This window comes from Dendropsophus ebraccatus, chromosome 1 (genome assembly GCF_027789765.1).
Source record: "Dendropsophus ebraccatus isolate aDenEbr1 chromosome 1, aDenEbr1.pat, whole genome shotgun sequence".
Classification (NCBI taxonomy): domain Eukaryota; kingdom Metazoa; phylum Chordata; class Amphibia; order Anura; family Hylidae; genus Dendropsophus; species Dendropsophus ebraccatus.
Window position 1 is genome coordinate 13,576,822 of NC_091454.1, and position 17,325 is coordinate 13,594,146.

Sequence of the window (17,325 nt, forward strand, 5' to 3'; positions counted from 1 at the left end):
GTGTTCTAGGGTTTTTTAGGTTAATATGTAAAATACCTGGTGGACTAGGGTGGTGAAGAGGTTAACTAGAATGTTCAAGATACTAATATTGTATATTATTGTCAGCCTTGGGTGATGACGTGGTTAATGATAATATCCAAAGTGCTTTAGTATGGTCACGGGTTAATATCCAATATCCCTGGTGGTCTAGGGTGAAAATTTTATGGGGTAAAAACTAATCTTTAAAGGTCTAGGGTTGTGAAGGATTTATCCTGTGGATAGGACATCAATGGGTTGTCCCTGGAAATCCCCTTTAACAGTAATTTCCATGGTGGTACGGTATCCATTGTTCTGGGGGGTAGTAAGGGGTTAATATCTACTATCCCTGTTGGCCTAGGATAATGAATGAGTTAGTTGTAATACTTAAGATGTTCTGGGGTGGTTGTGAGCAAATGGCTAATATCCCTGGTGGTATAGGGTGGTGAAGGGATAAGCAGTAATATCCAATGTATACTAGAGTGGTTGGAAGTTCATATCTAGTATGGTGGTCTAAAGTAATAAAGGGGTTATTGGTAATGTCCAAGGTGTTTTAGGGTAGTTGGGGATTAATATCTAGTATCGTGGTCTAAGGTGATGACGGAGTTAGCTGTAATATCCTGGTAGTCTAGTATAATGAAGGGGTTAGCAGTAATATCCTGGTAGTCTAGTATAATGAAGGGGTTAGCAGTAATATCCTGGTGGTCTAGGGTGGAGAGTTAGTTAGCAGTTATATCCTGGTGGCCTAGGACGGAATAGGAGTTAGCAGTACTACCATGGTGGCCTTGGGTGGGGAAGGGTTTAGCAGTAATATCCTGGTGGTCTAGGGCGTTAAAGTGTAGCTCATCCTGATGGCAGTTGAAAGCCTTATAAATATTAAAATAAATTGGCTGTTTGTCTACTTCCAGCCGTTCAGTAGGGGACTCCGCACCGTAATGGCCCCCTTAGTTATGGTGCAGCAGGAACATGTTAATGGTAGTTGCTTCATGGAACCTTAGCAAAGGTTCTGGACGCGAATGTACCCAATGCATCAAGTGTTTACATCTTTGACTTTCAACAGCTTGACAAACGAGTCATGATAGCCCAAAGAGTCATGATAGCCTAAAGAGTCATGATAGCCTAAAGAATCATTATAGCCTAAACCTTCTTGATATCCAAGAGTCAGGATAGCCTAAACCTTCTTGATAGCCAAAAGAGTCAGGATAGCCTAAACCTTCTTGATAGCCAAGAGTCATGATAGCCAAAAGAGTTATGATAGCCAAAAGAGTCATGATAGCAGCCATGTTGTGATATCCATCATTTGACTCCTGTTTTTCTGTTTCTAGGTGGAGTATGAAGGCCTGAAACATGAGATCAAGCGATTCGAGGAGGAGACGGTGCTGCTAAACAGTCAACTGGAAGATGCCATTCGACTGAAGGAGATCGCCGAACATCAGCTTGAGGAAGCCCTAGACACCTTAAAAAACGAGAGGGAGCAGAAGAATAATCTCCGTAAGGAACTGTCCCAATACATTAACATCAATGACAGCATGTATAATAACCACATCAACATAGCCGTGGATGGGCTGAAGTTCACCGAGGACGGGGAGTCCAATAATGAGGACAAAATGAATGGGCACATCCACCCCCCTCATGTCAAAATGAATGGCGACTATCGGACTCCTGCGGTGCGGAAGGGGGAGTCGCTGCATCCCGTCTCCGATCTTTTCAGCGAGCTGAATATTTCGGAAATGCAAAAACTCAAACAGCAACTTATCCAGGTAGGTGTCTGGGGCAAGAGGTGTTCTGGTAGTAGACACTCACATGATCCCTGTAATGTCACAAAACCCCAGTGATGTCACACAACATCAGCGATGTCACAAGACTACAGTGATGTCACACAACCTGAGTGATGTCATAAGACTCCAGTGATGTCATGCAACACCAGTGTTGTCATAAGACTCCAGTCATATCACATATCACCAGTCATGTCACGAGACTACAGTGATGTCACAAAACCCCAGTGATGTCACACAACATCAGCGATGTCATAAGACTCCAGTGATGCTACGAGACTCTAGTCATATCACATATCACCAGTCATGTCAAGGGACTACAGTGATGTCACACAACCCCTGTGATGTCACGAGACTACAGTCATGTTTTTTCCAAGTGTTTTTTCCCAACTGAGATTTAACAACACAGTAAGATACTTTGGGAGAGATTTATCAAACATGGTGTAAAGTGAAACTGGTTCACTTGCCCCTAGCAACCAATCAGATTCCACCTTTTATTTTCCAAAGAGTCTGTGAGGAATAAAAGGTGGAATCTGATTGGTTGCTAGGGGCCAATTTCACTTTACACCATGTTTGTAAACCAAATCTCTCCCAAAGTATCTTTCTGTGTTGATAAATCTCAGTTGCGTCCGTGATTGTTTTTTTGTGCTGAAGATCGCAAAAACAGACGGAGGAAGGGGTTACAGTGTTGTGCGCTCAATACTTCACCGCTGACGTTATTGATCTCTGTGGATAATGGACTACGGCTACTATAAATATAGACTGGGGGATACAATTCACTGTGTGTAAGGATAAACATACAATGGCCTCATTTAACCTTCTAAACAAGACTATATTCTATATTACTAATGTAATGTTTATCATCTTAGATCTATTTAGAGCTTTAAGGGTTCAAGGGGTGATGTACAGCGCATTGAAAATAGAAAAATGAAAGTGACTTTGGCAAAAGTCTTGATTAAAAATTTAGTACTGCTTTGGGTGTATAGCCCTTGTTCAGACCTATGTTCCTCCATGGTAACAGACTGTGACTAAACTCCACCCTTTCAGCCTTCTCTACAGATATTAGTAGAGAAAGAGAGCAAGCGGAAAGGAGTGACACATAAAAGCAGAATCCGACTACACAAGGTTAATTTGTAGTCTGTTGCCATATAGACATGATTCTACATAGGAGACAAATGCAGAACATCAAGGGGTCATGTATGCTTTGCAGCTCTTTTTGTACGGATGCCATAAATCGAAAAGAGATGCGACTCTGCCTATAGTCTTGATTAACAATTTACTACCGTTTTGGGTATACAGCCATTGTTCAGACCTATATTCCTCCATGGTAACAGACTGTGACTAAACTCCACGCTTTCAGCCTTCTCTACAGATATTAGTAGAGAAAGAGAGCAAATGGAAAGGAGTGACACATAAAAGCAAAACCTGACTACACAGTGTTAATTTGTAGTCTGTTGCCATGAAGACATGATTCTGCATAGGAGACAAATGTAGAACATCAAGGGGTCATGTATGCTTTGCAGCTCTTTTTGTACGGGTGCCATGAATCGAAAAAAGATGTGACTATGCCTATAGTCTTGATTAACGATTTACTACCGTTTTGGGTATACAGCCCTTGTTCCAACCTATATTTCTCCATGGTAACAGGCAGTGACTAAACTCCACCCTTTCAGCTTCTCCCTTTCCAGTAAATGGAAAAAATAGACACATAAAATCAGGGCCTGTCTACACAAGGTTTACTTGTAGTCTGTTACCATGGATACACATGGGTCTGTTAATTTTTTTTCTACTATATGAGCAATAATATAATAAATAAGAACAAAACACTAAGCAGGGACAAATAATAACCAGATCTGTCAACAGCAGCTTGGTAATGGTGTCCTCAAGATTTTTTATGTGAAGATGATACAAGAGATGCTGTACAGCTGCATATGACAGAGATGAATGTAAAGGTATAGCGTCACATTAACCCTTGATATTTACGATCTTCAGTTACACATTCTGAGCTATGAAATAAGACGTCAGCAGCCATTACCCTCTCCTTGAAACAGGAACACTCAGCAGTATTTACTGCCTATTCCTGTGGCGCCGAAAGCTGATCTAGAGGATTGGGTGTCATAGCTCTGCATACATGTACTCACTGAGCTGGAAACATATTAGAAGCATATGTGTGTGTGACCATTACTCAGTATTACATTACATTTATACCATTGATATTGGAGCTTTGTGTATAAATTTCATACATATAGGCTTATTATAAGGGTTTATTTTTCTAATACTGTACTAATACATTCCATTACTGATCCTGTACTGATCCTTAGTTACATCCTGTATTATATACTCCAGAGCTGCACTCATTATTCTGCTGGTGGGGTCACTGTGTACATACATTACTGATCCTGAGTTACATCCTGTATTATACTCCAGAGCTGCACTCACTATTCTGCTGGTGGGGTCATTGTGTACATACTGTACATTACTGATCCTGAGTTACATCCTGTATACTGGGTTCACACTACGTATATTTGAGGCTGTATATTTGAGGCTGTATAGCAACCAAAACCAGGAGTGGATTCAAAACACAGAAAGGATCTGTTTACATAATGTTGTAATTGAGTGGATGGCCGCCATATAATGGAAAATATGTGCTGTTATTTTAAAACAACGGCTGTTATATTGAAATAATGGCCGTTATTTACTGTTATATGGCGGCCATCCACTCAATTTCAACATTGTGTGAACAGATCCTTTCTGTGTTTTCAATCCACTCCTGGTTTTGGTTGCTATGAGGATCTGACAAAAGGACCAAATACTGCCTGAAATATACGTAGTGTGAACCCAGCCTTATACTCCAGAGCTGCACTCACTATTCTGCTGGTGGGGTCACTGTGTACATACATTACTGATCCTGAGTTACATCCTGTAATTCTTTTTATTAGAAAAATATAAAACATAACAAGTATAACTGCATAAACATAAACGCGGCTACATCAGCCAGAACAAAAACAAATACAAAGCTTTTCTGCTTATAACAAAAACAACAAATTAATAAATTCTTAAACAATATCTTTACGGAAAGGAAATCCTCCCTCACACCTGCCTCACCGGCCAGTCCAGCTTCATTATAAGATACTACCAAAATCCCCCAAACTTACAACTATTACTAACCCCACCACCGCTACTACCTACCCCACCACCGCTACTACCTACCCCACCACCGCTACTACCTACCCCACACTCACACCTCACAGCACACAGAAATAATATAGTAAAGCCACTTTAGACCAAGGGCCAAAAAGCTATAACATGTTTGAGCCATTCTTGTCTCTAACTTAATACAGTCCCTGCTTGGACATAACTGAACAAAATAAGAAACCAAAACTACACAAAGCTTTTTTTTTTTTTTTTTTTTTTTTTTCCCTTCAACACACACACAGCACCCCCCACTCACACACACCCCAGCACAATTCACCAACCAAACCTCCCATCCCCATATACATAACTCCCACCTAACCCCCCCCCCCCCACCCCCACACACACACACACACAATAGACAACTTTAACAGTTAAGAAACTATCCTCAACTAAAACTAACCTAACAAAACAAAGTTAGTACAAATGGAAACATCAAATACTAACTTGAGAATACCAGGTCCGGCTGCCTTATATACTTAAAGATAAAATATAATAATAATAATAATAATAATAATAATAATAATAATAATAATAATAATGTATACTAATAAACAATAATGCAAATAATAATAAAATTATAGCAATCAAATTACATAAACCTATCTAATATTCTAACTACAAACCCCATCACCCACACCCCAAATCTGGACATGAGTCTGGGTCCATAAGTTCAGTTCTTGTCCCTCAGTGACCCATGCCAGAACCCCATCCAAGGAAAAGCATACGATGTAAACCCCCCATCACCCCTCCCAACCTATTCTATACCCCATACCATATACCATAACTATAATTGTCCATAGGGCTTATCCAGCCCTCAACTTACCAAACTACCTAAAACACCAACACCACAACACATAACAACAAGGCTCAAGTTCGGTAGCCTGTAAGCCCTTTACTGTTTATAACTGAATAGAAAATTAAAACAAAAAGCTAAAGTGTCATGCACAGCCCCCCACCGGGATCGGAGGATGGCAGACCGGGTACCATAATAATTTATAACCTATCCCTGACTATTCACCCTACCCTCTCCCTACTACTATCCCTAAATATTAATCTAACCCTCACACTCTCCCTACCTCTGTCCCTATCTACTCTGTCCCTAACCAGAATTATGGTCCCTCACCCAGTGGGCTCAGTACCTAGGGCACAGCGAAGGAAAAACCTCTCCACAGGAGAGAAGCCCTACTGGTACCCAGCCTGCCATACTCCAAAGACCTGATCTTCCCAAGGTCACCAGTGATGTTCCTACAGACCTCCACCTCGGAGAGGACTCTACGCTGTGTAGATACTAGACACCGTGCGTTCCACGTGTGGTACCTAACTACTAAGCTGACTAGAAATAACGTGCAGCGATCTCGGCCACCCAGGTTCCTGAATGCCCCATAAGCCCACTCCGGATAGGTGAGGCTGGCTAACTGACTCCAACCTATGGAGGCGCCCACCCTGGTGTAAACCCCTATATTGAAGGGACAATGAAGCAGGAAATGATCCATGCTCTCCAGCGTATTTCCACACTCCTCTCGGGGACACCCCCGATCATCGGAGCTCCTGCACTTCAAATTGTCCCTCACATATAGCTTCCCCTGGAAGCAGCGCCAGGCCAAGTCCCAAAACTTCTGGGGGATCCTCTTTGAGTTCAATAGACTTAACCCAACCCTCAGATCCTGACCTGGGCAATCCCTGAGCGCCAGGGGCTTCTGGAAATGGGTCAACAGAACCCTTTGGTCAAGGAATTTCCTTGACTGAGTTCTGATCTCCCACATTCCCAGACCCCACCGATGTATCATCTTCAGAGTCGGGGTAGCGTAAGCCGGAAGATATCCATGGGGTGTACGAAGGTCCTTCACTCGCCCTCCTGTCTCCCATTCCTGGAAGAAAGGCCGAAACCATTCCCTGCAGGAGAGTACCCACGGAGGAGCCCTCTCTTTCCAGAGGTTTGCGATGTTAGCTTTCAAGAAGGTGTTCACTAAGAACACCACAGGGTTCACCATAGACAAACCCCCTAGTCTCCTCGTGCGGTACGTAACCTCTCTCTTGACCAGGTTCAGCCTATTCCCCCATAACAGCTGGAAGAACAGGCTGTAGATCCTAGTATAGGAAGCCTCTGGCAAGATACATACACTGCCCAGGTAGATAAACAAAGGGAGCAGGTACGATTTGATCAGGTGCACCCTTTCCCTTAAGGTTAAAGACCAACCTTTCCACTGATCCACCTTCCGAGTGGCATCCAGGAGCCTACCATCCCAGTTTTTGGTGGGGTAATCACCCTTGCCAAATGTGATGCCCAATACTTTTCCTGACTCTTGGGGCTCTGGAAGGGTGCCCGGGAGATCAAACCTGGAATCCCCCCCTCCCAGCCAGAGACTCTCACACTTGTCCCGGTTGATCTTGGACCCGGATGCCTCCGAGTAGCGCTCCACTTCAGACATCACCATATCTGCCTCCCCTCTCGAGGATACAAAAACAGTGACATCATCAGCGTACGCTACCACTCTCAGGGTGGCTTCTGGCTCCTCCAGGCTCATCCCGACCCCTGCCAACGGTCCACAACCAACCCTCCTAAGGAAAGGGTCGATCGCGAACACATACAACAGTGGGCTCAAAGGACAGCCCTGGCGAACACCAGACCCAACCTCAAAAGAGCGGCCAGACCAACCGTTCACCAGCGGGAAACTCTCTGCCCCTGCATACAAGATCTTAAGCCAATTGACAAAAGTATCTGGTAGGCCATATCTCAGAAGGACGGACCAGAGGTACTCGTGGTTCACCCGATCAAATGCTTTGGCCTGATCCAAGGACAGCAAGTACCCCTTCCAAAGACCCGCACTACTCCGCTCCACTGCCTCCCTGACACTAAGGACAGCACTTAAGGTGCTTCGGCCTGGAACAGAGCAGTGCTGAGCCCCCGAAAGGAGCCGGGGTGCAAACTTCACCAGCCTATTAAACAGTATCTTGGCCAGAATCTTCCTGTCCGCATTGAGAAGAGCTATGGGCCTCCAATTCTCAATACGGCTCGAATCTTTACCCTTTGACAGAAGAATCAGGGCTGACCTCCTCATTGACCTCGGCAGAGTGCCCGAGGAGAGACACTCATTGAAGACCTCGGTCAAGAGGGGAACCAAGAGGTCCCTGAAGGTCTTATACCACTCAGATGTTAAGCCATCTGGACCTGGCGACTTCTTCAGGGCAAGCCCTTCAATCGCCAGTCTAACTTCCTCTTCCCTGATCTCTTCTGCCAAAACATCAAGAGAGGGGTCTACCCCTGGCTCAGGAATGGTTTCAGCCAGGAAACCCGACATCACATCTCGATCTAGATCCTTCCTCCCCAAGAGGTATGAGTAAAAGGATCTGATGACCTCCAGGATCCCTGATCTGGACCGGTTCAGAGATCCCGTACTATCAACCAGTCCAGTCACAATCTTACTATTCACTGACATCTTACAGTTTCTGTAGGGGTCGGGCGAGCGGTACCTCCCGAAATCCCTCTCAAAAACTAAAGATGTGTGCCTATCATACTGACACCTCATGAGCAAGGCTTTCACTCTGGAGATCTCCTCTCTACTACCTCCAGTCGAGACGAGATGCTCGAGTTTCCTCCTCAGGCCCTGATACACACGATACCTATTCAGGGATCTGAGGCTCGAGAGCTGGCGGAAGAACCTCGCAACCCGCTTCTTGAATATCTCCCACCACTCTGACTTACTACTACATAGGCCCAGTAGAGGTACCTGACTCTGAAGAAAATCCTCAAAGGATTGTCTTACCTCTGCTTCTTCCAGGAGGGACGAATTCAGCCTCCAGTAGCCTCTACCCATCCGGGGGGTCTCTGAAACATTCAGGGAAAACAAAATTAGACAGTGGTCGGAGAACTCCACCTCAACCACGGACACTGCGGAAGAGACGGCTTCCTCCTTTAAATAAAACCTGTCTAATCTAGACCTGCAGCTACCTCGATGATAGGTGAAACCCGCGTGGCCCGAGGGTGTCCGGATGTGGGCATCCTCTAGGCGAGCTTCCCTAACTATGCTAATCAGGGCCATGCTATCATAAGCCAGCTTGTCTTTGGCGCCTCTCCTGTCCTGAGACCTCGTGATAGTGTTGAAGTCTCCACCAAAGATCACCTGCCGACTCGTAAAAAGAAAGGGCTTAATCCTCATGAAAAGGCTTTTACGGTCCCACTTAGTCTGTGGGGCATAGATGTTAATGAGCCTGAGCTCTTGCCCCTTCATGAGGACATCCAAGATCAGGCACCTCCCCATTTCCAACTCGATAACCCGTCTGCATTCTACAGGAGCGGTAAAAAGGACCGCCACCCCACTATACGGCTCAGCCGCAAGAGACCAGTGTGAAGGTCCATGCCTCCACTCTCGCTTGGCTTTTACTAGCAAGGCTTGATCTGTCAACCTGGTCTCCTGCAAAAACAAAATGTCGGCGTTAATACGACCGAGAAAATCAAAGGCTGCGAATCTAGCCGTATCCGACTTAATGCTGGCACAGTTAATGGATGCCAGCGTCAATGGGGTGAGTGCCGCCATCATGGGTGATTGAGTTGGACAGCCTTATCTCTTTATTTCCTACCCTTCTTTTTACCACCTTCCCCATCAGAAGAAGATCCTTTTGCCTTTTCTTTAACCCGCTTTAAAGATGCAGACATATCCATACCCAGATCCTCATCTCCTGACCCAGGAGCCACCTGACCTCCCGAGGAAACAGCCTCAGAAGGAACAGGCTCGGCACCTCCTGGAGACCTCACCGTCTCCAAAATCAGTCCCTCAACCTCGGATTTGCCGAGGGCCTGGTACCTATTGGACAGAACGATCAGAGGGGGGTCAGTCAGGCTTTCCTTTGGCACTTGGCCCGCAACACCGGAGGACAAAGAAGAAGATGCCCTAGGTCCCTTCTGGCTTTGCCTCCTACTGTCACACTTACGTTTTTCATTTTGCCCTTTCCCACCATCCTCATCCAAACTTTCATATTGGGAGGAACTGGAGGAAATGGCTCTCTTTGCCTCCTCTTTACGAAGTCTCCTTATCTCTTCATCTAACTCGATATCCTCTAGAGCCTCAGCTGTTCCCTCTAAGCCGGCATCTGGAGCAGGACCACTGACTACTCCTGCCACCAGGGAACTTCCCAAGTCCCTGCTCCTTCTGCGCTTCTCCTCTCGCCTTAGCTTAGAGGGGGTCTTGTTTTTCACCTTCTTCACTGGCACTAGTGCCCTTTCTCCTCTGCTGGTCCCCTCCCCAGGTGAGGCAACAACAAGGCTCTCCCCATCTTGGGCGGCCGCAGCATTGGAGAATGAGCGTGGACACCTGCTAAATGGGTGACCAAGGTCACCACACAGGTGACAGCGAATCCGGCCACAGGCGGCAGCCAGATGACCCTCCGCACCGCACAATGCACAAATCAGCTTAGTGCAGTTTGCACTAAAGTGGGTGGGATCCCCACACCTGTGACACAGCTTCGGCTGCCCCTGGTAAAAGACTTGGATCCTATCGCGTCCGAGGAAGGCAGCAGATGGAATGTGTGCGACAGTGTTGCCTGAACGACGGAGGCGAACGGAAAACGTCCAGGCTCCGGACCAAATACCATGCTCATCCAGATTTTTCTTGGGGATGTCCGTCACCTCCCCATACCTGCCTAGCCAGGTCATGATGTCATAGCAAGAAAGCGACTCGTTGCGCGTCAAAACGGTCACTTTCTTGACAGAACTCTGACGGGATACCGCCTTTACAGCGAAATCCCGCCACACGGGCTCATCCTTCACCAACTCGTGATTGGACCAGAAGAGCTCAAGTCCCTCTGGCTTCACAAAGCTGATGTCGAATTCAGAGGTACCGTAGGGGTGGATCAGGGCAAAGATGTCATTCGCCCTGAATCTCATCTGGAAGAGAAGCTCCACCACCTTTGCCCTGGATGGGCACGCATCACTGCCTCTCCATACCAGACGGGCCACGTTCCTACGGCCCACCTCCTGCCCGGGTGTCGGAAGGGACCAGACCACTTCCCCATTATGCTCTCGGAATGCCCCAAGCCCATGTCTTTCTACGTAGAAGGACAGGTCGACCTCCCGGCCCTCTACTTGGAGCGTTCTGTCTCCTCTCCTCAACGCCTCCAGGAGGCGTCGTTGCAAGTTACCTTCTCCTGGATTAAGAGATGAGGATCCCCTAGTTCCCCCAGCAGCGACGTTGGCATAGCTCCTTACTGGAGCGGCCACCACTGGGGGGGCAGTCGGACCATCCCCACTACCCCCAGCAACCACAGAAGAAACATTAACACCAGCATTAATCATTCCCTGCCTAGCTGGGCTGGACTGGCCTACCTGTAGTCTGGCTGGCTTTATTACATTACTACAGGATATATTAGTAGTAGCTCTGGCATTAGCAGTGGCATCCTTGGCATCCCCGGGCACATTTGACTGGGCAACCGTCTTCCCCTTAACATGGGGAGATGCAGCATTGCCACCTGTCCGGCCCTCAGCCTCAGCCAGCACCTCTGCCTCAATCTCCTGCACCGCCTGAAGCATGGCTTCATTAATGATATGGCTGTCAGAAATATGTCCATGTCCATTGGTGTGTACCTGCGGCAGCAGACAGGCACCTGACTTAGTGACAGTCTCTTTATCGCTGGCTCCTTCCCCAGCAGTAAGATCCACCAGAGATGTTTCTGCATTTCCGGGGGCACAGACGACCCCTGCGCCTATATAGGAGTGCCCCGTTACAGCAGACACACTCATCGGACCACTAACACCTCCTGGCAACTTAATGACACTCCTCCCCTTGCCTGCAGAGGAGTGACCTGCAGCACAGCGACCGCTGCCCACCTCCGTCTTATCGCTGGCACTTGTGCCTTCTCTCGAAGCCTGGACACTCCTCCCTTTGCCTGCAGAGGAGCGCCCTGCAGCTCCAGGTCCACTCAAAGGATCACGCACAAGCTTGGTTTTGATGCCCGACCGCCCGGGCAATGTGCCAGCCGCTGGCACTGGGACACTCCTCCCTTTACCTGCAGAGGAGCGCCCTGCACACGTCACCTCAGCCACCAAACTGTCCGGCCACCCGGCCACTCCTACACCATTACCGACCTCACTACCCTGACCAGCGAGGCCGGCACTCTCCGCCATCTTGGTTGTACTCTTACTGGCTTTCTGGCCCCGCTCCACAGTAGCAGAAGCGGGGACAGTCAGATTACCAGTATCTGCACCCTGAGACGACTTTCCAGCCGCCCCAGACTGCACAAAGGGAACATACACAAGGTTCACCTGATCTGCTAACTTCTTCCTCTTTTTCTTGCTTTTTTTCTTCTTTTTAATTAACTCCTCCATCCCCAGGTCATCTCCAAAGCTGAAGTTCTCCATGTGCACTGGGGATTCAATCTGTTTTATTTGTGCAAGCAGAGCTCCTCCAGAATCGTCATCATCATCATCATCATCATCCTCTGTAGAGCCTTCTCCTGACGATGTTGGTAAGGCCACTTGTCCTGCAGGTAGACTCAGCTGGGACTCATCCACCCCTTGTGCACTGGAAGATTTTGTAGCCAAGTCCTCCAGACTCGCTGTCACAGGGGTCTCTCCAGCTTCCATATCTTCACCTTCCTCATCCTCACTACTGCTCTCACCATCCGCAGAACAATCACCCCCATCCTCCTCCTCCCTCTTAGGGGATTTCATCCTGGCAAACCTGTCTTCATTGAGGAGCTTCTCTCTGAAGACATCGCTGCCCTCCAGGATAACCATCCTCTGCAGCTCCACATCTGTGATCTCCTGCTGCAGAGACTTCACCTTAGCTGACAGCCCAGGCTTCTGTTTCTTTGGGGCTGAGCTGGCTCTGTGTTTAGCAAAACTCAGGTCGTCTCTTAACCCCTTCAGTCTCTTTCCAAGCTGCTCATACTCAGCAAGCTTTGCAGCTATTCTGGAGCCATAGGTGGCTGCAGACTCTTTGGGCCCCCTGAGACCCCACTGCTCCACCACCTGACTCTCCTGGGAGCCCCTCCGTGCAGCTGCACCTGCACCCCGTCTTCCGCTCACCTTTCTTGCAGGCTTTTCCTCCACATTAGGAGCCTTGCAGCTCCCACCCGTTGCTGGAAGGGCTGGGTCCACATTGCTGCGAACCCTACTGGATCTTCTTACCCCTCCAGCCGGAGCGCTGGCCGGTAGCTTACTCTCTACACCCCCCGCCGGCCTTGACCGGGAGGTGGAGGTCAGGGGATCCATGCTGAAAACTCTCCCAGGAAGCTGCCACCTTCCTGGGGAAGCAGGTGGTGAATCAGCCTCTCTCCTCCTGGAAGTCTGGATGTGTGGAGCTCAGGAGCAAACACAGACACACCCAGTAACCACACCCTCCAGAGCTGCACTCACTATTCTGCTGGTGGGGTCACTGTGTACATACATTACTGATCCTGAGTTACATCCTGTATTATACTCCAGAGCTGCACTCACTATTCTGCTGGTGGGGTCACTGTGTACATACATTACTGATCCTGAGTTACATCCTGTATTATACTCCAGAGCTGCACTCACTATTCTGCTGGTGGGGTCACTGTGTACATACATTACTGATCCTGAGTTACATCCTGTATTATACTCCAGAGCTGCACTCACTATTCTGCTGGTGGGGTCATTGTGTGCATACTGTACATTACTGATCCTGAGTTACATCCTGTATTATACTCCAGAGCTGCACTCACTATTCTGCTGGTGGGGTCACTGTGTACATACATTACTGATCCTGAGTTACATCCTGTATTATACTCCAGAGCTGCACTCACTATTCTGCTGGTGGGGTCACTGTGTACATACATTACATTACTGATCCTGTACTGATCCTGAGTTACATATTCTCTCTATATATAATTTACCTTGTGTGACCTTTTTCTTATTTATGGGGTCAGCCATTGATAATCCTATTTGTAGCTGTGTCTTGGAGTGAGCGCTGTATAGCAGCTGACGTATATCGGTGGTAATACAATTACTCTGCTTAGCTTCGATCATTCATGTAAGGTAAAGGAATTGAGAGGGAAAAAAATGTGATAAAGCACTTACGGAGCGCTGGGTGAAGAATACAATGTCTCGACAATATACTGTATAAATTAGTGGAATCATTCATTTTCCATTTAGAGGCTTAAAACCTCCACAATAAGGTGTTGCTCTCACATATATACCGGCCCATTTTTAACCAAAGTTGACCCACTGATCATTCGATCGTTGTGGAATGGCCCTTTTCCAGCCATTAACATTGACTACTACAGAGTAAATAAAGTATTATATGCCGGCCACCCATTTAGTAATGCCCAGAACTGTCTATGCATTCACAAGGCTGTCCATGAAATGGATGGGTTGAGCCATAGATGGCAGATCATGAGACTCCTAGTGACCTTGAAAGTCCATTGTTTCAATAGAGCACTGGTCAAGCATGCGTCTTGCTGCTCCATTCAACTCTATGGGATTGACATAGACAGCCAGGTACTATCACCGGTCAATCTGACGCTTTTCAGATTATTACTCATCCTTAATAATGACCAAAAACAACAAGAAGTACGGACAATAAGTATAAATAACTATATAATGTTTTAAAAAGATCACTGGTCAAGCCGAAGCATTTCAGACTAATAATGATCCTTAATCGTGGTTAAAACAACAATAACACATACGAAAAATGATTATATATCATATTAACCTATAAAAATATCATTGGTTAAACTGACGCGTTTCAGACTTTTAAGTAAAAAAAATAAGTACCGTGTTTCCCTGAAAATAAGACGCCCTTCTATAATAAGACACCCCAACCACCCTACCAACTTTCCTAAATTAAAGCACCCCCCCCCAAAAATAAGGCACCTCTACTCTAAACTAGGACACCCCCTGAAAGTAAGGCCACCAGCCAGAACTCACCTAATCCCCTCGTGGACCTTCACATCCGGCGACGCAGGCAGCCTGGTTCATGGGCCCCCATGTCCTCCGCACGTCCCGCTGCACAACGTCACTAATACTGCCGGCACGATTCATTATGTACATAACAATAGTAATAGTTCACACCAACATTGTGCTATACCCATAATAAAATAATAGTAACCTACAGTGCCGATAGTTTCAGAACCCGAGATCTTTAAAACCTCTACACTAATCAGGAGCTCTCGTAATAATGTATGTATTATAAAGTGATTGTTATAACTGATACATTTTTTGTTCGCAGGTGGAACGAGAGAAGGCAATTTTGCTAACCAACCTGCAGGAGTCACAGACTCAGCTAGAACATACAAAAGGAGCCTTAACCGAGCAACATGAGCGGGTCCATAGACTTACAGAACACGTCAACACAATGAGGAGACTCAACAGTGGCAAAGAGTTGGACTCTGATAAACCAAAAGTTTCGGGAGAGGAGACCCATGACTATGAAGTGGATATCAATGGATTGGAGATCTTAGAGTGCAAGTATAAAGTAGCCGTGACTGAGGTGATAGACCTCAAAGCTGAACTCAAAGCCTTAAAAGAAAAACACAATAAACATATAGAAAGCTACACGGAGGAGAAGTCAAAATTGAACTCGAGAATCCAGATGTATGATGAACAAGTATCGAGTCTTGAGAGGGCGAGTAAGGAGAGCGGGGAAAAAATACTTCTTATGGAGAAGGAGCTTCATATCATGACGGCTATTGCGAATGAAACCCATAATACCCTTAATACTGCTCAAGATGAGCTAGTGACTTTTAGCGAAGAGCTGGCCCAACTCTACCACCATGTTTGTCTATGTAATAATGAAACACCAAATAGAGTTATGTTGGACTATTATAGGCAAAGTAAGGGGACTCGTAGTGGAAGCTTGAAAGGTCCTGATGACCCTCGAGGACTTCTCTCGCCAAGGCTAGCTAGGAGAGGTATGGCTTCTCCAGTCGAGGCAAGAAGTCCATGTGAACCAGTACCAAAAGATAGCATAGAACCCAGCAAAGAACCAACCCCTCAAAAGTCCACTACTGTATCCCCAGTTATTACTGCCCCCCCTTCATCCCCTGTGTCGGACTCTAGCGATATTCGTAAAGAGCCAATGAACATCTACAACCTCAATGCCATTATCAGGGATCAAATCAAGCACTTGCAGAAGGCTGTGGACAGGTCTTTACAGCTGTCACGTCAACGAGCCGCCGCCAGGGAACTAGTGCCCATGATCGATAAAGACAAAGAAGCCTTAATGGAGGAGATTCTGAAACTAAAGTCTCTGCTTAGTACCAAACGAGAGCAAATAGCAACCCTTAGAGCTGTATTAAAAGCAAATAAACAGGTAATATCTCCAGCCTGACCCCAGGTTCCTCTACACCAGGAGTACATAAAGTCATGTATGTCACTATGTAAAGTCCATTTTATGCAGTCGTAATACCTTCATGCTTTAGCTCCCGCACCATGGGCGCAACTTGTGAAATCCCAGACCTATCATGATTCCACTGAACTGAACTAATCAATGGGTTCTATGGTGATCTACGTTAGAGCCCCCGATGGAGATAGGTGTTATGGCCATAATATGGGCACTAAATTCTCGACATATTACGTCTATTCGAAACTGGCTTAGTACTGATTGTTCTAATCCATAAGCATTACTGATGCTAAAGGTCCCCATACAATTTATGCTAAACTCGTCTGAACCTGCTGCTGTATGGAGGCCTCCCGAGGCTCCACCAACAGATGATGTTAGTGGAGATAGGGGGTTGGGCATAATGGATTTACACAGCCCGACCCTATTTTTCTCGTAGAGATAACCCGCACCAGGGCAGTCTGATAATGGCTTACCCCTCCCTGCTTACGTGTTTGGCGGAGAGATGACAGATTGTGCAGCCAACAGTTATTGACGGTGTATAGGCACCTTAAATGATAGTGAAAAGTGTGACACCCCCCAAACCTCCCCCCCCCCACATACACACAGTGTAAGAGAGAAGATAGGACTACTCTTCCCTCCTCTTGTGCTTTTCTCTATGTCTTAATCCTGTGTGATCTGCCCTTCCTGAATACATGGATGCATAGTATCTGCCACAACTGTTGATCAGTTACATGTTGGATTGTTCATATGATCCTCTGATCATCAACATGCCTATATAACAGGAAATAAAGTGAAAGAGTGGGCTTCTGTAAAGTGAGCCGATACAGCTAGGAGCAGTGTACTGTCCAATGTAAGTTTGATTTAGCAGAACAGCCAGCTACCGTGTTTCCCCGAAAGTAAGACAGTGTCTTACATTCTTTTTACTCCCAAAAGTCCCACTATGTCTTACTTTTGGGGTATGTCTTATATTGGACAGGGGTGTATGACTGTATAGGGGGGGGAGACAGGGGTGTATGACTGTATAGGGGGGGGAGACAGGGGTG

General features: G+C 46.6%; 1 protein-coding gene across 2 annotated transcripts in view; it reads left to right on the forward strand.

Annotated features, from left to right (window-relative positions):
* The window catches only part of BICD1 (BICD cargo adaptor 1), a 120,327-nt gene that overhangs the window by 69,771 nt on the left and 33,231 nt on the right, over positions 1-17,325 (forward strand). For both annotated transcript variants that reach the window (XM_069967764.1, XM_069967750.1), the window contains exons 4-5: positions 1,341-1,775; positions 15,170-16,252. In XM_069967764.1, coding sequence (XP_069823865.1) covers positions 1,341-1,775; positions 15,170-16,252 — 1,518 coding nt within the window. The remainder of the gene's footprint in view (positions 1-1,340; positions 1,776-15,169; positions 16,253-17,325) is intronic.